The 25,023-nt window shown below is 41.8% G+C and overlaps 1 protein-coding gene across 1 annotated transcript in view; it reads right to left on the bottom strand.

The window, feature by feature from the left end:
- PDE5A (phosphodiesterase 5A) overlaps positions 1-25,023 on the bottom strand; it is a 103,597-nt gene that overhangs the window by 32,345 nt on the left and 46,229 nt on the right. The window contains exons 4-10 of the mRNA XM_065405011.1: positions 22,742-22,813; positions 19,952-20,041; positions 18,345-18,482; positions 16,880-16,947; positions 11,473-11,581; positions 8,091-8,175; positions 1,212-1,387 (exon numbers count right to left, since the gene is read on the bottom strand). Coding sequence (XP_065261083.1) covers positions 1,212-1,387; positions 8,091-8,175; positions 11,473-11,581; positions 16,880-16,947; positions 18,345-18,482; positions 19,952-20,041; positions 22,742-22,813 — 738 coding nt within the window. The remainder of the gene's footprint in view (positions 1-1,211; positions 1,388-8,090; positions 8,176-11,472; positions 11,582-16,879; positions 16,948-18,344; positions 18,483-19,951; positions 20,042-22,741; positions 22,814-25,023) is intronic.

Genomic DNA, 25,023 nt, shown 5'->3' on the forward strand with positions numbered 1-25,023 from the left:
AAAATAAAATAAACCACCAAAACCCCTTCTCTTGGGAAAGCTTTCATACCCCATTTCAAAGACAAATATAGCACAGCACAGCTATAAACTATGGGATGACACTGTTCCCAAAATAAGTCCCTTTCTTTCATGGGTGTTTAACTCAGACATTAAAGAAAATTCTGTCCTGGATAAAATTTGGAAGAAGAGGTTTCAGTCCAGGAGAAAATATTTTTGTTTTAAATTAACAAACAAACAAAAAAAAACCCCATATATTATTTTTTATTTGTGAGAATAAAAGAGAGGAGAATGCTACTGTGTTGAGTTCCTTTAAACATATGTGCAACTAAGAGACCAGCTCTGGCTTTTTTTTAAAAAAGACATTTTTTACAGCCTCTACGGATTTTTTTTTTAAATGATAAACCAGCAGTCACTAATGTGAGATGTAAATAAACAACCCAACCTTATTTTTAAAAAGCACTGAAATTACTTGACCGTACGGTTATCATCTGCCCCACTTGAAGCGACTAACTACATGTTTACATGAGAGTTGTTAATGTTTCCTTTAGAAGCTATTGGGTACATAATCCACATGTTAGAAATTTTGCAAACACTCTTATTTACATATTGGACAGATCCAAAGTCTACAAAATTTAAGTTTCAGGCTTACAGTTATCTTCCAAGTAATTCAGCATATCATGTTAGAACCTCCTTTAACACCACGGTCATTAAACCTAACAGTAAACAATTCAAAGGCTAGGACCAGATGACATTCATGCTTAATATACTTTGATGGAGTTCGAGGAAGTTGCAGAAAGCCTACAGTAATCCTGCTGTTATTGTATATGCTGGTTTGTCTAAAGGACTGAGCCAAAATCATCACAGAAAACCTCAAACAAGAGGACACCCCTAATCCTCCACACCATTTCCTCTTTCTGTGCAATTGGACAAACCAACTATGTTGATGACTGTAGTCAGTGTGCAGCATGGTGTTTAGGGAAGGCAGACTCACTGGATCCCATGAGTGCAGTTAAAATACAACAACAGATAAAATACTATGCAAATATGGAAACAAGCAGCAAATAAGCGTAGCTCCTGTTAACGCAGGGGGCCAAATTCTGCTCACTTTACTCATCTGAGTAGTTTTAGGTTGTGAGTAGGGAAAGCAGAATTTGGACCAAAACTAGATTATATACTGAGCCAAATAAGGATTGCCTAGATTTTGAGCTCACCTCTAATGTCACCATCTGCTTGGCCATGGCTCTCTCCACAACTTCATACATCTGTGTATTCTGGATCCCCAAGCCACAAAAGATGACAAAGGCTTCCAGAAACTGTTCATCATTTCTGTTGAAAGCCTTGATTTTGCCCAAGTCTTCTTCCATCTTATTTACAAGCTGACAAACCCCTACGTCAAGTCACAGGAATGAAAAGAAGTAATATAGCAATTGCTAAAATACCACACTTATGTGAAACAAAACAGAACAAGATATTAGCTCTCTGAATTCTTATAGTCTATAAAACAAATAATCAATGTATTTTTAAAGCAAATATATACAGGACACAAATTAGAATGCTATAAAAGGACTTTACTAGATTTATTTTCATATGCCAAAGAATAAAAACTACACTACTATATGTTGTTCTGTGGATTTTCAAGTATTCATTAAGATCTACAATGCAGATATGTAGCTCTGTATAGCCTGCATTATCTTGCAAAATTCTACAAGGCAGTTTTCTTCTTGACTTATTGTTAAAAGTACTTTAGATTGAAGGACAAATTGTCTTTAGGGATTAAGTCAGAGGCTAATTAGATTTTTGTAACCATGCCAAAAGAACAGTTTTGAATGTCAGGATAGTGGCACATAAAGTTTGCACTTCCTTATTTGAAACAGTACCGGAAAGTTAAAAAAAAAAAAACTAAATAGAAAATATTTAAAGTTCAGGCTCAAAGTTCAAGTGTGCTTGCTATGATCTATGGCAGTGGTGGGCAAACTGAGGCCCGTCAGGGTAATCCGTTGGTGGGCCATGAGACAGTGTTTACATTGACCGTCCACAGGCACGGCCGCCCGCAGCTCCCAGTGGCTGCAGTTTGCCGTTCCCAGCCAATGAGAGCTGCAGGAAGCAACGCGGGCCACAGGGACGTGGTGGCCGCTGCTTCCTGCAGTTCCCATTGGCTGGGAACGGCGAACCGCAGCCACTGGGAGCTGCGGGCAGCCATGCCTGCAGATGGTCAATATAAACACTGTCTCACGGCCCACCAGCAGATTACCCTAATCAGCTGCGTGTGGCCCATGGGCCGCAGGTTGCCCACCACTGTTCTATGGAGATGTAGTCTCTCCAATAAAGGGCCTGATCAAAGCCCATTTCTGTCACTGGAAAGCCTCCTGTTGACTTCAGTTGGGTTTGGATCAAGCCCTGACTGCAGATGGCTTATTATTAAAAATAAACAGCTATAGATGTTATCACCAAGTTCTACTAACTTTGTTCAGTAATACACACACAGAACTTTCTGTCTATATGCCTCTAACCTTTTTGACTATGAGGACAAACACTTGCCTGATCAAATGTAAATAATTATGCCACTGGAAAGTTACAGATGAACAATTAAAAATTATAATGAGTTAGGAAATGCAAAAATTATGATTGAAGATATAGTTTTGTCATATTGCATATTCTGTGCTTTTTATGCCACACATTTAACAGTTTAAACAATAATATATTAAACTATATATTTCACCAATAAAACAGGAATACAAAACACTATTTTGTTGACACCCAACTAGCACTGCTATTGGAACAGTAACTTTTGCATTTTCTTGCTTCTGGAATTACAGCACTATAAATGGGAGCAGAATTTGGATCCCTGGCTTTTTGTTTCTTATAATGTGCAGTCTTAGGGTCAGAGCCTCAACAATGCCAGAGCTGCTCTCAGCTTCTGAAAAAGGGAGTGGGGGTGGGGTGGGAATTATAATGGAAACTATTTTGCAACTATATCGAGAGCGGGTGTAATCAGCACCTTTTTAAGGCCTTGTCTACACTACGGAATGTTTACAGAAAATTCCCACCATTGCTAGCAATCTACACTTATGGTCTAAAATTACTCATTTTAGATTAAGGAAAAACAACAAGAAATATCAAAGTCTTGATGTATCTTCTCTGTAACAGTCTATAGCAACTCTGAGAACATATGGAATGAGTTCTTTGCAATGTAAAGGTTCTGTACACAGAACAGTTTCCAATCTACTTATAGCACAGTAACAGTGTCCCTTTTTTGCCAAATTATGCCCTATTATGGGAAATTCTCCCAGCCCAGATCCTGCTCTCACTGAAATCAGTAGGTAAGCTGCAATTGAATTATAAACTCTTTGGGGCAAAATCTGTCTTTTTGTGATGTAGAAGTATGGTGCCTAGCACAATGATTCACTGATCCCTCATTGGGACCTTTCAGCACTACAGCTATATAGATAATACACAACAACAAAGAAGAATTCATTGGGAAATGGACTGGTTTCCCTCTGTGGAAGAGAAACTGATCTATCATTAGACTCTTTTGAGGGTGTGGGACAATCTCATGGATCTCACTTTCAACTCTCTGTTTAGTGCTGTTTATGACATAATCATTTCCATAGCAACTGTGATGTAATGAATAGGGGATGATGACTTCCAGCAGTGACTAAACCAGAAGATCAGATGAACTCTGAAAAACATAGATTTTGTTTTCATGTAAATGACTCTATTAATAAAAACAGGGGGAGAGAATTACAGTAAATATACTGCATGATATATAAGCCAAAGCACTTTCTAAATATAATGTTTTTCAAAAGTTTTCCCGTGAGGCATCAATGGGTCCATGCACATCAGAATTAAAGGAGCCCAAATTCTTTTTTGGGGCATACTTATAAAACCACAGAAGGTTTCTATAATGCTCTCAGCACATATTTAAAGGGTATGCAGGCCCAAAAGGAGACCAAACAGAAAGGTTTTCTTGCTTTGTTGCAGATGAAGAAAGCTACTCTCCCAGAAAAATATACTGTTCTTATCAGAGACGTTTAGCTTAAAAATAAAAATATACAAATAATGCAACCTGCCTGAGAAGTTTAATCATGAATTTAAACAGCAAACAACAATAGAAAAACCTGTTTGAGGAGTTAAAAGTCTGTCCTAGAGCAACAACAGTCCCATAAAAGCAGCTGGTATAAAATGTAACTAGACAAGAACTTGAGAACTAGACAAGTTAAAGATAATTCCTCTCTGAGGACCTTCTGTTTCCATCAGCTACATGGAGCTGGCGGCTAAGAACAATCTGTCTCCATGAAATGAGGCCCAAAAATACATATGGAGGTAGGAGCACTGACTATGAAGTATTCCCCCATTTCCCAATGTAGTCATTGGAAACCCTTCTACAAAACAACACACACTTGGGATTCTGCAGAATTCGATGGTGTGGGTGGTTGAGAGATAGGAAGCTGGATGGCAACTGCTGTCAGAAACCGACACACGACAGTTCCCTCAGGAACTGTCCCCATTATATAGTCTTGGGTAACTTCTTGCTGCTGGAAAAGGCACATATACATGGTTTCTAAATCTACAGACCAGGGATAACATTTTCAAAAGCTCCAAAGTGACTTTAGGGTACATTCACACTTCAAGCTGGAGGTGGAATTTCCAGCTGGGGTAGCGTACGTGCACTCACTTTGATCAAATTAGCATGCCAAAAACCAAAGTATGGCTGTGGTGATGTGGGTGGTGGGACAGGCTAGCTGTCCCGAGTATGTTCCCTATGTACTTACTCAGGTGGCTAGCCCATCCTGCTACAGCTAAACTGTTATTTTTAGATCCCTAGTTCAATCAAAGCTAACATATGTATGTCTACCTGAGCTGGAAATTACACCTCTAGCTCAAAGTGCAGATGCACTGTATGAGCTGAAGTTCCACTTTCAAAAAAGTGATTTACATATAGGAACTGAAATCCTGTTTGAGAGTCAACAGGCCTAAAGGTCCTAGATGCCTCTCTTAGTCTCTTTTGAAATGGGACTTAGATGCTTTCGAAAATGTTACCCTACAGGACCAATGACAGCATTGCCACTGTGCTGTCACAGAAGCAGTAGAATCCTAGAAAGAGTAAGGAGGGGCAGACACTATGGGTCAGTGCTCTGAGAGCCGTATAAGTAATATGCAGGCTACAGGGAAAAAACTGTGAGAACTTGAGCTGCCCTTGTTAATCTTAGGGTAAAAACTCATCAGGGAAATGAGGAAGTGGCAGGAGATAAATGCTCATGTTTTAAATATTTTCATTTTAACTCCTAAATCAACTTTTCCTGGTGCTTGCTTCTTTACTAACACAAAGAAACGTTCTGACCACCATCATGAAATGCAACAAAAATTATAAATAAAACCCTGCTTATTTTTGTTCCTATTTCAGTTTTTTTAAAAGAAAACTAACTGCTCACTTGAAGAATGGGTGGTTGACCTACAGCAGTAATGGAGATGCTTACACTAAATGGGAGAAACAGCAGAAAGAAGTGAGACAAAATCTGGAGCTATGTGGCGCCCATGAAAGGATTATACAATTGTACTCACCAAGCAAAACACAGTACCAAGCATCTCACCTTACGATTGAAACCATTGATTTCTTAAAGAAATATCTCATAACTGCATGAAATATAAAACCTGTTGTAACTTTACACAAGACCATACATTTGTTATATTCACCCACTTGCAGACATTTTTCTGTTCTTTGGGACTGATTCACTGCTTACAGTAAGTTACATCAGTAAGTGAAATCCAGTGATTTCAATGGAGTTACTCTAGATTTACACAAGTGTAATGGGGAATAGAAGTAGATTTTCTATTTACAGCTTTGTTCAAACAACAAAGAAGACCTTGTAATAAAACATGTAAGAGACTATACTAAAAGATTACATCGACATTAAATGAAAAATGTGACAAAGTGTCATTTATTACCTTGGGCCTGTTCCAATAGCTAAAGGATATAGATGCTGAATTATTCTGATATACAGGTAACATCTAGCTGCTTGGCCGGATCTTCATGAAGTTGTACTGAATGTGAAGAGTGACTTTTGGCACTACCTAGTCACTGGATCATTCATTAGATGCACATTCTACCTTTCTAGCTTTTTCTCCTTTGATTCATTTTTCTTTTTAGAGAATTTTCACACTGTAAACATATTTAAAGGCCTATGGTACGGAGACTTTAATGACTAAGAATACCTAGGGTGAGGTCCTCACCCAGGCTCTGAGCTCTGTACTCTGGCTAAAAGGTCTGGAGTGGTGTAAAGGGACTCCAAACACCCAGATCTGGCATGGGGAGGATTCTCCTGATGCAGGAACTGAGGAAAACTGCTCTCAGAGAACTCCCTTGTAAACCTGGTAGTAGAGAGTGTGATGGGGGCGGGGCTCGGGACAGGAGGGACACATCAGGGGCAGGGTCGCCACATGTACAGCTTCAGCCCATAGGGAGGCGGTCATAACTTATATAGGCCCCCAAGCCAGTCTACATTATATCAAGACCCACATAGTAGCTTAAAACCACCATAGCTTCCCACATCCCTTGGGCTGCAAGTTTGGTGCTGTCCCTCTTAGAGGTGCCACCCAGAATCCCATCCATTATTTTCCCATAGTCATGTATGCTGTATGCAAAAATCTATACAAAGGCTTCCAAGTTACCAAAATCCCAATATGCACTACCAGCTGTATTTTAACAGGTATGTTAGTCGAGATGAACCCCAGGCTACCCACTAGAGTCCACCTTGACCTGTTACAATAAATCTTTCTATGTCCACATTAAAGTTTTAAAATGTTAGTTGTTTTAAAAATACATCTTTACTCCCAGTCTAGACTAGCGCTATGTGAAATGCCTATGGAGGAGATCCTGAGGCCCTTCCTTAGTTTTGGCTCAGCTTTTACCCAAGTGAATTCCAATCAATCAGTCCAAACTCCCATTGAGGACAATGAGAATTCTTCTGTGTAAGGACTTAGTAGAAATTCATATTTGACCCTTAGAGTTTCACTCTTATGGTTGAGCTCTGCTTCCTGCTCTGGGTGTGGGGGCTTCCTCAGAACCATTTCCAGAACTGTAATCAGGCCAGTCTGTCATACCCCTGATGAGTGTTAGAGCAGCTCCAACTTGCACCACTGATGCTGGTGCAGCTCCATCATGCTCCACCATGCTCATTCCTTGTCCCTAAAATACCCCCATGCCAGAAGAGTTGTTGACAGGTGAAGATTTCAACACTAGCACACTTACATCTCCTGGGCATTCCCCTCCAACAAGGGGATTTTCTGCTGACCAGTTGTGATCAGTTCTGGCCTCTTTGCACCAGCTGAGTGGCACAAACGAGCTGGATGATTAGAGAGTACATCCCATAGACTGTCCTTCCTATTCCTCAATACAATATTGATTAGACTGGAATTTTAACATAATTTGTTACATTAATTGAGCATGTGTAAATGTTAAAAAGTAACTATCAATATGAAATCTAAATAAAATATAAAAGAAGAGGTGGAAGTAGTTTCAGGTGCTTCTTCTTCCCCTTAGTCTATATGCCAGGTGTCTCAGGCTTTTATATTTTCTTATTTTTTAAAGTAAAGCTTTTCTCTTACCTACTGCCATGCAAAAGACCCATAAAAAGAACAAGGAACTCTGACTGTCTACAGGGAATACCATGAAAATAATTACCAACAGAGTGCTGTCAGGCGCACAAAGGAAATAAATAGAAAAAGTAGAAAAAAATAATTGAGGTGTTATTGGTATTTTTTCACCTACAGTAGGTAAAAAAATGACAGATAGGAGTATGATGGGGCGCTGAATTAAAAGCATGACAACTATTTCATTGTGCTTAAGGATTTTCTCTTATGATTTTAGATTTCATGTTGCTGAGATTTTACTCTGGAGTACAGAAATACTTCTGTATAGCAATTATACAGAAGTATCCAAAAAAATCCTACATAGTTACATACCAGCAGTATAATATCAATACATTTTATCTCACATAAAGACAACAGTTAGATGCATGTTATGATATTTTGTGTAACGACTGGGCATGCAGTGTGCAAGTAGAAATGTAAACAAATCAAAATGGCAATACCTATCACTTTATTCTTCTTCCCATTTTTTATTGGTGTACAAAGCAAACTTTTTATGTGCTGGTTTACATTTTCTGCATTTTCATTCTGTTAAGCAAATAAAGAATACAGTTAAAAACTTACAGAGATCTATTCACGAGCCCTGATTAGCAGGCCATGCAAGGAAGGCAGCTTATAAAACTATAATTCTTAGACTATAAACTCTTTGGGGGCAGGGACCATGTCTTCATTTGTGTTTGTGCAGCATCTAGCATAACGGGGACTAGGGAATAATAAATAAATAAATGAGTAATAAAGTTTCGAGATGAATTTACAGTCATTTGGGTCTACTTTTTCATTTTATGATAGTTCCTTTCATTAAAATGAAAATGACTGTACTGTACACGCGGGACAGATTTTCAACTTAGGGTAGCTGAGGAGAAATTAGTGGGGCTCTAAGATACCTTCTCCACTTCCCCAGTTGTGAGGATTCTTAAGTAATGAAAGAAAATGGACCTAATTCTGCTCTGTTACACCTAGTACTGGAATCTCATGGGGATAACTAAGAACAAAGCATGGCCCAATGTCTGATTCCATATAAGGGAAGGAAAAAATATTAGCATGCTAATATTTCAGCTCTGAAGTTTCTTTGATTCTTGGCTGCCTCGGTTAGTTTCTTTTTAGCCTTACAGGCATGATCGTTGCACAAATAAAGGAACATTTTGCCTACAGTGTAGGAGAGCATATGCTATTCTTTGTAGAAAACGTTCAAAGGGATGATGTAATGTGTAATGCTTTATATGACTCCAGGCACTTCTTTGCAATTAAGAGCCTCGATACCTGTGAAATTAACTGGAAATAAGGAGGAACGCCAGCCCCCTGAAGCCAGCCAGCTCTTCACAGACCACAGTTTGGAACACAGTGACCTATACTGTGTTGCTCTTGTCTACGATGTTTTAATTTATGGTGGTAACAACTATTGTCTCAACTCTCCTCTCAAGTGCACAGACACATATCTTCAAAGATCTGCTGCTGCACTTTATACACTTGCTCAATAGTCTAGTTACACAGGTATGAGGATGTCTGTCTGAATACTCAAGGGTAAGCTCAATCATTATAAATGCAACAATTTGCAACAGGTGCAGGGTGCTGATGAGAAATGAGCTGATAATGCTTGGGGGGTTATCGAGAGTCCTAAAGCCCAAACTGGGATGGAGAGAAAAGAAACTGTCAGAGAGCCTTGATTTCATGATTCATCTCTCATCCCCATACACCAATTCTCCTTCTTTGAACATCAGCAATCAACCAAAGATTTGCTTGCTTGCCTCAAAATGACAAATAGACATCTGTTATTTTCTATGCCAGTGTGGACTGGAGTGCAACCTTGCATGCTGCCCTTCTAAGGTGTGTTAGCTGTGCACAAGGTTTCTACCTGGTTAGTTGACAAGTTTTTCCATTAACTTGAGTCAGTGGTGAAAATTATCCTATCTACTCCATGTAGATCTCTGTTTTCTACTCTTATTGTTCCCTCTTCATGCATGTCCTTCCCTTCTGTCCACTGTCACTCCATTTTTCCTTCCCACTTTCTCCTCTTTTGTCCCTCCCTAATATTTCCTTCTGTTCTTGCAACTCTTCTGTTTCCTCTTCTCCTGTCTCTTCCATTGATTTCCCTATTGTTTAGTGTTTAAACCATTAACCTTTTTTCCAAGCTGCAACCATTATTTGTCCCAAATGTTCCTTCCCTTCAAACTCTCCAGCAATTGCAGTTGAAAGACACTGAAGGAGGGCTTTCATGAAAGCTAGTTAAGTGCTTGGAGGAGGGGAACCAGTGGCCCCAAGGTAATGTTCATATGTGGCCTAATCCAAAGCCCATGGAGTCTATCCATTGACTTGAGTGGACTTTGGAGCACCCCACAATGCACACTGCTTATAGAAAATAGACCAATGATCAATTGTTTGGAGAGATGGGGGGAGGGAGAATAGATATGAAAGGAGTATAAGGTGTGGACTCAATGTCATTGTGTTGAAGAAATAGATTATCCAGAATTCCTCTCCAGAAGTACTATTGTTTCCTCTTTATCCATGTATGCACATGTATCTAGAAGTAAATGCAGGTCAACATTTTTCTTAGGCATAATAAATCATTTAGAGTCCAGGGAACAATGCATTTCTACATGAGCAGAAAATTCAAATTCTGCTGCCAAATCAAAGGGCTTGTCCTAAACAAACTCCTGTTTGAAATTGGTCCCCAAATGTTTCTTTTATGTATTTTAAATCTTCTGCCAAATAGTCACCTATTTCTTTGTCTACCAATCCAGGACATCCATTTTGTTCCCTCCCCCCCCCCCCATGAGACATTAAATGGGGCTAGTCGTGGGCTCTCCCCTGCAAAGTGCAGAGTACTCAGCTCCCAGTATGACTAAACTGTGCACAGCTGAAAGTGGAAGCACTGCATAGCTCTCCAGCAGCCCCTATTATCCAGTTACTGGAACAATCTTGTTGGACATTGTACCGTCTGCCCTGCCTGCTGCTTGACCCCAGAAGGGAGAGAATATAGTGGAAGCCCATCTGCTGACAATAATACACTCCCTCCCCCCTCCCACATCCACTGCCTACAAATGTATTAGGATATAATAAACCAACCTGCTTTTGCAAAAGTGCAACAAGAAGACCAGGCGGCTTTCCAGGCACTGTTCTGGGAGTAAGAGGCACAGGTTTGCTTTTTGCTGACAGGGACACCAAGGCACTAGAGCTGTTGCTTGGGCTTTCCACTACGCTGGTCCGTTACCAATTGTCCCTTCCTTCCTAAATCTCCAGCTTCTATCCAAGTGGTCTCTGGGACACCCTGCCACAAGCTGGCTCTTCCCGATGCTGCCCTGCGGACTGGGAACCATGAGGTGTTGAAGAGAAGTGCAGTTGCGCCTTCCTCGGGAAGCAAACAGTTCACATCTGTATCATGTAACCTCTCCCAGACCAAAAGTGGGAGAAAGAACTTCTGAGTCTACTCCCAAATCTTACAGCAAACTGTGGTGACCAATCCTCAGGATTGATGTGGAAAGCTTCCATCCTGACTTCATTAAAACCTCCCTTAGAACATACTTCTTTCTCTTGGCCTAGGAACATGTATTCTCTATTTATTTTTATACTGATTTTCTTTGTGATTAATCCATCTTCTAGCCACCCTGCCCCACTGTGTGTCAGAACTGTATTGTTTGTAAATTCCTTGGGTCAGGGACTGTGTATCTTCCTCTAAGTTTAAACAGTTCTGAGCATTGGCAGTCAGTAAATACAGCAATGATAGTAGTAATAAGGGTAGAACACACAAGACTTGGTCATATATGAAAGGTAAACATAAAATCATCTGTGACTTTTATTGGATTCCAAACTCAATTTCACTTTACTTACTGTCCATGGAAATCTTCTGTCATTGCAAACATCTGGTATATTAAGAGGCTCCATGGTATTCTTGACATACTGAGCATACATATAATTTATTTTGTTTGCATCATAGTCCCTGATGGAACAGCAAGGACAGACAGATATTATTCATGGTATTCTTTATCTGACACTGGGACATGCAATAATTCTAAGCAAATGTAAAATATATCATCATATGTAAATCAAAGGGAAAGGTGTGAGCAATTCCCAAGCACAGATACAACCCAACACATAATTGTAGGCTGTGCTACAGTTAGATGACTCAGACAGTCCAATTTTGCATATCCACGTCTCATTTAAATTAAACTAACAGAGATGATAACGTACAGCCATTCCATACTGTGCACATCACTACAAAAGACCGAACAATTAACAATATTCTGAGAGTAACATTATAAGCCTTATCTCTGATGCATGTGTTTATTTTGTTTAATCAATTACAAATGAAACGCGGGAGATGTGTAGGTGTATTTAGCGCTCCATGCATGCAAGTGACTTCTATTAAAATCCATATAAGTTCTCTCTACATATTTGTGGTTCTGCTAAGGACTTGTCTACATGAGAAAGCTGCACAAGTATAACTCAAGTTTAAAAATTAACTGTTTTAGTTCAAACCGCTCTGCAGACATTTTGGTTTAAGTTTGGCTTATTTCAGTTTAGTTTAAACTTGTCCCTAACTGATTTAAGCTCAGCTGAAATAAGCCTGATTTCAATTGAAATATAAGCATCCACACAGGGGTTTGCACCAATTTAAATTGGTTTAAAAACTTATTTAAGATAAACCAGTGCAACTTTCCGATGTAGATAAGCTGTAAAACTTAGTTATGTCTTGTGTAAGCATCCAGAGGAAATTATACTCTTAAATGTTAGGATAGTTAGAGATGTATTCAAAATACTAAATTTAGGAAATAAATCAATGTAGTCTACAAGAATGAAGGATAAAAATGAATGACAGATGAATATATGCAATGTAGTTGTAGCCATGTCAGTCCCAAGATATTAGAGGCAAGGTGCGTGATGTTGGTCCAATAAAAGCTGTTACCTCAACCAGCTGAATGTGTGTTCACAGAAATAGAACACTTCAAAAATAATATGCATCTAGAAATCTGACACATTAGAAAATCAATAATAGATGAAATTCACATATTTTTCAACTGAGAACAGATGGCAACATTTATGAATTTTCTGCTTTTAAGTTCATGTAAAATGTGCTCTTAGAATGAATGAATGAACAATTAATTGCATGGGGATTGCGTTATTGACACAGAACATCTGTTTCCCCCAAATCAGGGCCTAAAATAACTTTACAAAATCAATCTCTTTTCTAATTGCTTAGTGCTTATGTATTTAATTAAGGCACTTTGATTCTTGTCCTAGTCCTTCCCCACCCATTCTGGGAGAGCGCCCATCTCCTATCGATATACCTGTTCCCATCAGGCTTCTGCATTTTCTCTTTGATTTGTGAGTAGGAGTCTATTATTTTTCAGATGTAAATGCACATGTCCAAAGAATCCATGCACAATACTGGAGACAAGAAAGCATTCTTTTTTATGTAACAAATTCTGTTATTTAGGGACAAACCCTGCACTTCTGAAGACTGGCCTGATTTTGGGAACGACTCAGCTCACAGATTAGGTGATGAGGATCAGAGAGTACCTTGTATAATAATTTATTCTACCTAATGCATATCACTGTGCCTTTTATGTCCCCGGGAAACTGTGACCTTAGAGCATTAGCCTTCAAGGCAGCCCACCATAAAGGGCGGCATATAGCTGTGCTGCCCCAAGAATATTTCAGGGAAGGAATTATGACTCAGGGGACCAAAATTCCCTCCCTGCTTCCCTTGCTCTCAGCCTGAGAGAAGACTTCACTGCTGGCCTCTACAAGCAGTAAACGACTCTGAGAAGCATGCACCAGCAAGCAGGTGGGAAGTATGAATGGAAGAAGACAAGGCCTGCCCATTTGCCATCCACCTGCTCTAGAGGAGGGAGTAAGCAAGCATTCCCCTTTACTCTCTTGTGCTGGCATGTAGTCCAAGTCCCAAATAGACCAAAACCTTTTGCCACCTTGAGCCAGAATCTTTGGGCTGAATTTTCAAATATATGTGCGAAAATTGCATATGTGAAACAGTCAATAGCAAAAAGAGGTCAGTCGAGCACACAGTGCTCAAACTGGACGCTGTACGTTGCATATCCAATAGTGTGCCCTGTGTACAACTTAATCTCTTTTTTTTAATCTCTTTTGAAAAGTCAGCCCTCAGTGCTACATGAAATAACATTTTTGTAATAAATAGAAAAAGTTAGAGAATGGATGATATTCCAGCATTTAATGTACAGATTCTTTGACTAAGGTTAAATTCGGAATCTATTTAATGTGGGCACATTAATCCAGTTATTGCCTCTGTCTTTTCTTTTTACCCAGATTGAATAATTAAGTGAATGGTGTCCTGAAGTTATTGCAAAAGGGGCTTGGCGGTCAGGATGCTGGATTCTAATCCTGATTCTGCCAATCACCACCTTGTGCCTCAGTTTCTCTACCTATAAAATGGGAATAATACTTACCCACCTTTGTAAAGTACTTTGAGATCCTTTGATTAAAAGTACAGCACTAATTAAATACAGATGGCTTATACAATGATTATTGCCTGCTCTACAACTGAGCAGAGCTGTTCACACTTCTCATGAATGGTTCTCATGGGTAAATTCTAGACTAGAGGTTTGTGCCTACCTGAGCTGGATTTCTGCTTTTTGTACATCTGCACAGACCTACAGGATAGTCTTTAGGTACAGCTATTCGTAGGCTGCAAGCTCTTTCTTAAGCTGTGACCCTACAAAGATGTAAGTATGTATGTAACTTTAGGCACATGAGTAGTCCCTGATTGATTTCAAGGGACTATTCATATGCCTAAAGTTACACACACACTTAAGTCTTTGCAGGATCAGGGCCATATTTATAAGCTTGTTGTGGCAAGGATCATGTTATCTAGTGTATTTGTACAGTGCCTAGCACAGGGGCGGGCAAACTTTTTGGCCTGAGGGCCGCATCAGGTTTTGTAAATTGTACAGAGGGCCGGTTAGGGGAGGGGGTCGTGGCCCGGCTCCCACCTCCTATCTGCCCCCCCCCCAGGACTCCTGTCCCATCCAACCCCCCCTGTTCCCTGATGGCCCCTCTGGGACCCCTGCCCCATCCACACACCCCCCCCCCCCCCGCTCCCTGTACCCTGACCTCCCCCAGACTCCCGCCGCCCCATCCAACCCCTCCTCTCATTCCTGACGGCCCCCCCCAGAACCCCTGCCCCATCCAACCACCCCTTCTCCCTTTGCCCTGACTGCCCCCAAAACCCCTGTCCCTGACTGCCCCTTGCCACCCCATCCAACCCCCCTTCCTTCCTGACTGCCCCCCTGGGACTCCTGCCCCCATTCAATCCCCTGTTCCACCTCCGATCACCCCAACCCCTATCCACACCCCCGACCCTGACCACCACCCCAGAACTTCCCTGCCCTCTATCCAACACCCCCCCCCACATGCTCCCTGCCCCCTTACTGCGCTGCCTGGAACACCGGTGGCTGGCAGCTCTACATATACACCGGCTGCCAGCCACCGGTGGAGCCGGGCCATGCCGCCGCCACCACACAGCACAGAGACCGGGTCAGGCCGGGCTCTGCAGCTGCGCTTCCCCAGGAGCTCACAGCCCCGCTGCCCAGACTAGCATTGCGCCAGCAGCAGAGCGAGCAAGCTGAGGTTGGGGGGGGGGGAGGAGGGGGCGAGCATCCCGGGCCAGGAGCTGGGCAGGACAGTCCCGCGGGCCGGATGTGGCTGTAGTTTGCCTACCTCTGGCCTAGCACCTCCATATCTTTTGGCCCAGAACAATCCCAAACCAAGATCTATTGACACAGTGCAGCCAAGAGGATCTGAGCACCATCATTGCCAGGAGGCACTGGAGATGGATTGGTCATGTGCTTCGGATGGAAACTGATTCCATCACCAAAGTAGCAATAAGATGGACACCTGAAGGCAAGCGAAAACAAGGCCGCCCAAAAACAACATGGCGAAGAGCTGTGGAAGCCAAGCTGAAAAACCTGGGGCACAGCTGGGGAACCATTGAAAGACTTGCCAGAAATAGACAGGAATGGAGGAGCTTCGTCACTGTCCTAAATGCCGGAGGCTTAATAGGAACATGATGATGATGATAGCACAGTGGGGTGTAATCTTGCTTGAGGTCGCTGGGTACTATTGCAATTTTTTTTAATAAATAATAATAATAAAATAATAGTAATAATAAATGTTCAGCCAGTAGGTGCCGCTGTTATACAAAGCCATATAATCAGAATTTAAGGCCTAACCAGAACTCCTAGGATACTAAATTATTAAGAACTCACAAAAACTATGCAGTGGAATGAAACTGATTTAATATTGGACTTTCCCCCCCTAATACTGAAAGTCTATATGAAAATATTTTGTTTACGTGACGTTTTAGCTGCAACATTCTAACTTCATTTTCTAGATTATTTTCAGCATTTAAAACTACCCCCAAAAATCTTAGGTTTTTCCTAAGGTTCCGATACCTGCCCTGCTTGAAATGTAAGCTAGCAAGGCATTCCACTACGTGGCAGGGTGGCAATATTTCTGTAAAGGCTCTATAACTGGAGAACGACAGTGTATGCATGCAGGACAGGACAGTAGCCAATGGTATGGTGTACTCTGGCTCACATACTGCTGATTACTACCAATGATCCTTCTGCTGGTCTCTGCAGAGCAGGACAGGACAAGTAAAGGGTGGCATGGGAGAGCCCTGTATACTCCTCTCGGTTCACATCCCTTCTAAATCAACAGAAAAAGGCTGCATTAATGTGCCATACTCCCCATTGTGTGCTTAGAGCCATGTTTAGGAGGCTATGGGAGCCATACTCTAGGGCCATTGAAAGTTGGTTGTGCTGGGCAGTGTAATTTTCTGTATTGCTTCAATTTCTCTTTCTTTGGAAGAAAATGCTTGTGCTGTTAAAACTGTTATCAAAATCTAAAACAATTACATTTAAAATGAAGGCTAACAAGCTTTTGGGGAGATAGTTAATAGCACAGTGTAGGAAAAAGGTATAGAGCACACATTGTCCAGGAGTCTTTAACTTTGAAAACACCGCATGAAATGAAGAAAATTAAACAAAGCTGCCTTCAGACACAACTGTGTGACCAACTCTGCTGAGACCAGTGGGAACAGTGCATGCATATCTCAGGGTAAAAGCCTACAGTAGATAATAATGCACTGCCTAATTCTGTTTATTGAAGTTATTTGTCATGAAAAGTTATTAAAAGCAAAGTCTCTTCAGTCATTTCCATTTGCCTGTAATGAACAGAAATTCAGATCAAGTTGTTTTACCTCTTCAGGACATCAGCTGAATCGTCTAATTCCTCAAACTCCATGTGAAACACCCTAGAAAATGAATCCTACAAATACAAAAAGGATTCTTATTGGATGGAAACTAGTAATATTCGTAATCCTGATTAACAATAACAATAGTAATAAGGAGAAAGTCAGCTGCAATTATTTATACTGAGTCTGCCTTGAGGGAGAAAGAGAGAAATCCTTGTATTTTATACTCCCTCCCCCCGCCCGCCCCATGGCAATTCTGGCCCAGAACAGGGAAATTTAACCTCCCTGTGTCACTAAAAACCCTTGCATCTCCAGGGAACATTCACCCCAAGTGAGGGCAGGCATGTTTACAAATTGCTAACAGTTAGCTCCAGAGCTAAGAGTCTATTCTAACATTTACCCAACTCCAGACTAAGAGTGTATTTGTGATCAACCTCAGTCATGTCACTTTGCTTGAATGTAGAGAGTCCCAGGAGCAACAATAAGCCTTAAATGTATTGCTAGATCTCCTTATGGCTTCTTATCACTGTAGTATCCGAGCATTTTGCAAACACCAATGAATTTATTCTCACATACCCCTGTGAGGCAGGGAATTATCATTATCCCCATTGTATAGATGAGAAATTGAGGCACAGAGAGGAACTGGGCCAGACCCAGAGCATAAATCAGAGAGAGCGTGTGTGTGTGAGGGTGCGTATGCAAATGGGAGCATAGGTGACATAAATCTCTCTTTTGCATTCCTGTGATGCTAGTACTGCTCTGCAGGGCAGTTTCTCCTGAGCTTTATGCAAGAGATGCTCTAACTAATGTTGGGCTGCAATGGCCACAAAGGGCCCAAAGTGAAGCCAAGGTCTCATTTAGAGCAGCTGGTTTTGGCCACATCATTCTTCCTCCGGCCACTCCCCTTTTCCCTGCTACACCAGCCGCAGAGTGAGTGAGTGATGCAACAACCCATGTCAGCTCTCTGTCATGGCAGGAGTATACTAATCCTGGAGGTGATCCTCTCTGGGATGGTTCAGATGATCTGAGGGACAGATTACACCAGCCAGCAGTGCAAAATGGCTGCACCAAACCACAGAATCTGACCCAGATAGAGGTCATGCCCCGATGAATTGACATCCAAACTGAAAGGATATCATACAAACAGAGGTGAGGAGGCATGAGAATGGGAGAAGAAAATGTTGTAGTGGATCAGTGATGGAAGGCTAGTAAAAGGAAGTGTGGACAGAAGGAATCTGCTACTGTGAACCGAAGAGTACACTGCAACCATTGCCTTTCTGTCTTCCCTCTTCTTTACAGTGGAGGCCTGATTCTCCAGTTCCTTGCATTTATGTAGTAATTTAAATTGTGCAAAGTGGGTGTAAAATGTGACCAAATCAAAATGGAGGAGTGAAATAGAGAATCTGACCCAAGTGGCCTCTAAAGAACAAGAGCATTACTCCCTTTAAACAAAGTCACACTTGATACTCACAGTGCAATCTTCATCTACTATGAAAATGGTGCACCTCTGCACCTGCATGAAGGAGATTATAGTTGCAGCTATCTTCTTCAAAATTACTTCCAAAGATTGTTGCTCTTCAAAAATCAAGCTAGCAAGATCAAGAAGCACCTGGACAAAAAGAAACCCTTTGTGAAAATTCTAATAACTAGGAGTTAAATGATAATTATATTTATTAGCCCCTTGGATTTTTTCCCCAGTCTGATAACTTTGGTCACAGAATATCAGGGTTGAAAGGGATCTCAGGAGGTCATCTAGTCCAACCCCCTGCTCAAAGCAGGACCAATCCCCAGACAGATTTTTGCCCCCGAACTCTAAATGGCTCCCTCAAAGATTAAACTCACAACCCTGAGTTTAGCAGGCCAATGCTCAAACCACTGAGCTATCCCTTTTAATTTAAGTTTCTGCAGGGCAACAGGCTATGTGGGATGTCATTAATGGCATCCATTGTGAACACCTTTGATGAGAGAGGCAAAGAGTGTAGCTAGCTAGATACAGTATCCAACTATAGCCTGATAGATTTAGGAGATGCTGCTGGGAGAATTCTCAACCAGCCAGATGTGGCCAGATTATATCACCTGCTCCCCACTCAGGTGGCACGAAGGGTATGGAACCAGGTCTGAGAATCTAGCCTGACACGTTTATTGATCTGTAAACTCAAGGAACAACTTTGAAATTCTACCCTGCTGGAAATCTTTGGAACAGTTTCTGCCCATTTGCTTCTACACACCTTTTTTCATATTGTGTGTGGTGGATCCAGATACTTTCCTCAATAAATAGCAGTGGTATAAATAACTCTTTAACAAAGAGGATGGCTGTAAGATGCACAATTAGAAACACACAGAAAGATCAGCTCTGCTTTCCACTGTTGCTGCAGATACCGTAAGTGGTTGTTTGTGGGTGTAAGGGAGTCAAACAGGCTGAATGAGAATAACTTTGGCAGAAATGCTTGAGCTATATAAGCCTCACACTCTGGAACATGCACATGCAGCAAGACACATTCTGACTTTATGCAGAACCCAGGATACTGATGGGGAAGGAATTTATAGGTATTTATGCACAGCCCTCCACAAGGTGCAGAGTCCAGGAATCAAGTATCAGAGGGGTAGCCGTGTTAGTCTGAATCTGTAAAAAGCCACAGAGGGTCCTGTGGCACCTTTAAGACTAACAGAAGTATTGGGAGCACAAGCTTTCGTGGGTAAGAACCTCACTTCTTCAGATGCAAGTAATGGAAATCTCCAGAGGCAGGTATAAATCAGTAGGGAGATAACGAGAATCCAGGAATAACTCTCTAGATGAAGTATTAAAGCAGCATGCTCCCAATTAAATTTAAGCATTAATTTAAAAAAAATCTGAAATTTACTTAATATTCTGCTGCCAGCCCATTATGCAGGACAGCTGGTACTAGGGTTTTAATAGAGAGGCACAGGAAGTCCCACAAAGAGACAAATAAATAATTAACATATGCAAGGAACATCTACCATATGGTGAAAGCCAGAAGCTGTAGATAACAAGCACTAACTACTACCTGCCCATCACAAATGCCACATCCCAGGCTAGAATAAACCTGTTGGACATACCTGGTTACGCCTGTTTTCAAGCAGTGATGTCTCATATAGCTGAGCATTGTGAAGAACGATTCCACAAAATGCCAGATAAGCAGCAAAATCCTGAAAAACAGATAATTAAATGTTTCTAACAAGGTTGTATTTTCACATCCAAAATGCCCACTTAATGTGTCTGAAGAACTAGGTTTTTATTATTTTCTCTTTCCAAGCTTTCAGCTTCAATATAAATATGTTTGTTTACATCTTTTAATAAAAGTCCATCAAATCATCCTGGCTATGGCCAGAACTCTGGCAGTACAGTTTTGTGGTCAACCTGTAAATACACAGAAAGAAGAAACAATGGTCTTTGGTATGTGCCTTATTATCTGTGCAACTTAGGCAGTAGCCTTCCCGTCATGGGTGGTGGGTGAACCCCTGCTTTGGGGAGGTTAGCATGCTGACTCCACTCCTTCTGCCCAAGGCCCCGTTCCCCTGCATGACAGAGCCCTGAGGGCCCCCCCCCCGGCAACAGGAGAAGCCCTGAGGGGTCCCCCGCGACCAGAGGAGCCCCGGCCCGCCCATCCCAGCCACACTGGGCCAAGCGACCTTTCCCTCCCCACCCCGGTTGAGCCAAGCCCCCAGCCCCCCAGCCCCTGAAGGCCCTCTCCTGGCTGAGCCACTGGCCCCCATCACAGCGCCGGGCCGGCCCCAGCGCTGGGCCGAGCCGTTGGCCCCCCACACCTGAAGGCCCTCTCCCGGCCGAGCCCGGGCCAAGCCACTGGCCCCCCGCTGCTAGTCCCGACTGGGCTTGTGAATACAGGACTTCCTCTTTCCCTGCATGGCATGTAGGCCTGGGTCAGACCCACCCCCAGATTTCTCCCTGGGCTGCAGGAAGCTCTGCAAACTTCCCCCTCACCCCGCTTCCTGAACCTATAGCTCCTTAGCTGCAGAGGGAGGGAACCCTATACAGGGAGCTGCTCTCCCATCTGCCCAACCCCCGTGCATCCAGACCCACTCATACCCAGACCCTCCTGCTAAGCCTCACCCCCCTGCACTCAGAACCCACCCTGATGAGCCCCACTCCCTCTGCACCTGGATTAAGCCACCCGCACCCGAATCCCCACCCCACCAAGCCCCAACCAGCTGCACCTGGAGCCCCACTCCCCCAGCATATGGACCCCGCACTGAGCCTCCCACACCCAGACCCCCCTGACAAGCTCTATCCCCACTGCACCCAGATCCCGCCCCCCACCCCCCGTGCGCTGAGCCCCAACCACCTTCACCTGGACCCCCTGCAGAGTCCCATTGCCATTGCATCCAGAACCCCCCAACAAGCCCCCTGTGCATCCAGATCCCCCCCCCCCCCACAAACCCGAATCCTCCACTGAGCTGCCCGCACCCAGACTGTGCCACACAGAACCCGCTCAAACCACACCTGGATCCCCCAACACTTGAATCCTGCCTTGCTGAGCTTGCCTGCCCACATGGAAGGGCAGGGCCCTGGGGTGTTTCTGGTCCTTGCGCTGTGTCAGGGTTGGGTGCAGCCTCACTGCTGAGTCCATGTCCTGGGGGGGAGCTGCACAGTGATCTCCCACCTCTGTGCAGCCAATGGCCTATGCTCCCCAATGCCATGCTGGAGCCTCCACATTTATTTGACAAATAAAATTTGCAGAATTTTAAAATATAGTACACAGAATTTTTATTTGTTTGGTGCAGAATGCCCTCAGGAGTAATACTCCCAATTAAATTTAAGCACTGGAAAAAAAACAAAACAAAAAACCCTTGAAATCTAAACAAAGATATACACATTGCAGTTTTTTGTTTTCACTTTGTGGTAGTAATTGGTATGTTGAAGGTTATTTTTGGTAATCATACATAAAATGTTTTCTTTGGTTGGTCTTGATCTCTTATTGCCATTTCATCAGGAATCTCCCATCTTTTTTAGAAACAAATGATTGATCTTCATGTTTTATCCTGGTAGAACTGTACTGGAATAAGAAGCAGTTTTGGGGAACCAACCCAACTAAAATCTCACCATTAAAAACTGAACACACAAAATGAGCATCTAGTATATAAGGAATTAAATATTTTTAAAAGTGGAAATCGAATCTTGCTTAAGTAGCGAAGCCAAGAGCTGTTTCTCTTCAGGAAAGGGATTAATTCTGATGTCCTGCAGATGTTCATTATGCATTCCATTGGAACAGGGAAGGAGTAAATTCTTACTTTGTTATTGCCAAGGCTTAAGTCAACTTCTTTGGCCTTTCGTGGTGCACCACAGTTTGCATGTTAAGTCTGAGAGCATTCTGAAAGTGCCTGCAATGTGAGAGTTCAGAATCTATGTGCTTTCTGCACTACTGATTATGTCAGACATGACTGTAATTTATGCAGTGCTTTATTTCTTTCTACAACTAGTGTACACAGAAATTAAGTTATTATTTTTAGTAATTTTAAAAGCTGCTTGGCAAGCTTTTTAGTTTTAATGTTAAGCTGCTACTGAGTGCCCATTGTGACATTCCTTTGAGATAAGGTGACTTCAACTACTAGCTGTTAAGTCTACACCCCTTTATAATGCATTCAATAAAGGACGGAAACATTGTGAATCCTAATAGAAGAGAGAAACCAAACTGACCCAGAAATTAAACTGATTCACACTGACATTTCTGCAATGCAGAAAGAATTACAGTTTCATCAAACCATTTTTTATTTATTCAAAGATTAGTGCAGTAACTTCAAGATTTCTAGATGTCATAAAAGAAAACCACTGATGATATATATATATACACACACACACTCTCTCTCTCTCTCTCTCCACATCCCTTATACCTTTTCATCTTGCTCTGTGAATATCCCACCAATTCCAGATTTCTTATTGATAGCTTGAGCCACGCCAACAACCTAATGCAATGAAAATAAAGAAGAGTTAGGTAACCAAGAGGAGTTTGCCTCTGCACTGTCTGGAAAGCAATATTTACAGAAGATGACAAGCACTGATTACAGGTACTTTTACACTCAACATTTGGCTAGTTAGAGAGTTGGGTCTATGGTTTTCATTTATTTTTACAAATTACTGACTAGCTCTTTAGTATTGGATGTTCTCAACTAAAAAAATTGTACTACTGGATTGAATGTTTTTACCTACTATTGTTACTGACACCTAAGATTGCTATAATAGAAAGAGTGTAGACATTTCCCCCATATTAGCCAGTTTCTTTACTTTGTGCACTTGATGACATTTTCCATACTCAGTCATTCAGTTTGTTTGTATGGGTCTTTCACACAAGAGAGTGGGACCATCTTTTTGTTCTATGTTTGTACAGCACCTAGCACATGGTGCTGGTCCATGGCTGGGGCTCATCTGTGCTACCACAAGACAAATGATGATAATAAATAATAATAAAAACATTTTTTAAAATAAGAAAATGTGATCGCCACAAAAATTAGCAATAGGATTCAGAGGCAGGTGCAGTACTCAAAACTACTTTTTAACTTACTTTTGAGGCTGACTAAATATTGTGTTGATGTAGCTGATTTAATTGTACTAGACTAGGCCCCACTTCAACAAGATATGTACGCACCTGCATAGCTTAAGTATGTGAGTAGTCCCAGTGACTTCAGTGGGACTGCTCAGGTGCTTAAAGATAGGCACATATTGTAGTACCTTGCTGAAGCATGGCCCTAGTCCCTATGGGGCAAATCCTCTGCAGCCATGGAAGGCCTTGAATACAATGGAATCTACTACTTGGGAGTTGAGATGCTGGTAAGTAGTGGTAAGTAGCCTGTGCAGGGGGTCTGCACTCTGTGCTCGGTGAGGACCCCTTATAGGTCAGCACACAAGGGGTTTGTTGAGATGAGACAGGGATAGGTCTGAGGAAGAGGAGGAGAGTAGATCCATGATAACACAGAACCAAGCTATTCCCAGGGAGTAACAACAGCTACAGGCACTTCTTCAACCACAAGCCTGTAGTAGTGGCCTGGGAGTAACTCTGCTGTTTTTTGAGGTGGAGCCCCTGTTTCCGGGGGCTGTTGGTAGAGTCCAGGATTTTGTTCTTAGAATCTGAATGTATTTTCCCCAATTTGTACCCAAATAATTTGCTAATGTGGATTTTTTCTTGATGATAAACAAGGATTATAAATATAATACACGTAATATTCTTACTGGATTCACATTTATTCTTCAAACTAAGGAATTTTTTAAAAGTTAGACTTTTCCTAAAAATATATTAAGCAGGCACCCTAACAAAGGTATATTTCCTCTGTTAACACTGTGAATATTGCACTCTAGCCACATACCTCACTACCATAGTGTCTGGGCACCTCACAATTAATGGATTACACTCTCATAGCTGCCATGGGAAGTACCCCATTTTGCAGATGGGGAACTCAGGCACAGGGTAGATAAGTGACAGGCCTAAGGCCACAGAGAAAGTCTATGACTCATCTAGGAATTGAACCCAGGTCACCTGAGTCCATGTTTATTCACTAGAGCTCTGGACATAACCAGTGTCCTAACTTTCAGATATTTTGTTGTCTTATCAAAGGCATTAGAATGAACATCCAACTGGCCTCACATAACAAAGATCCTCTACATATCATATAATCTGCATATATCATGTCACGCCCCAGATAATAAAAACTCCTTGTTGCTTTAACTAGAAAAATACTTTCTGTTGTAATCTCTGAAATGATTACAGAAATCAACAGACCAGCTGTATTTCCCGCTAGGATGAACTCTTATAAACGCTTGTTTAACTTCAAGTTACTTTAAATTCCTAACTGAACCTTTTTTGTATACAAAACAGTTCTGGGGGAATTTCTGATTTCAAGTTTCCTAATATAACTCTCTCTCAATGGTGAGATTAAAACTTTACTTCTTAGAATACAGAAAATAATCCTCCAAGGAAGTCAATTAAGATCTGAATTTCTCATATTTTTGGGACCTACTGGAGAGAAGAAATTCAGCCCCAAAAGTGACCCTTTGATGCAGTGTGCTTATTTAGATAAAAGGTGCAGAATGAACCTGGAAGAGCAATGTGTTTGCTCAAAACATGGTGGAAATTTTAAGTAATTCGACAAGCCACAGCGTGTCTCCTGGGGGTGCTGAATGC

The sequence above is a fragment of the Emys orbicularis genome, chromosome 5 (assembly GCF_028017835.1).
Source record: "Emys orbicularis isolate rEmyOrb1 chromosome 5, rEmyOrb1.hap1, whole genome shotgun sequence".
NCBI lineage: Eukaryota > Metazoa > Chordata > Testudines > Emydidae > Emys > Emys orbicularis.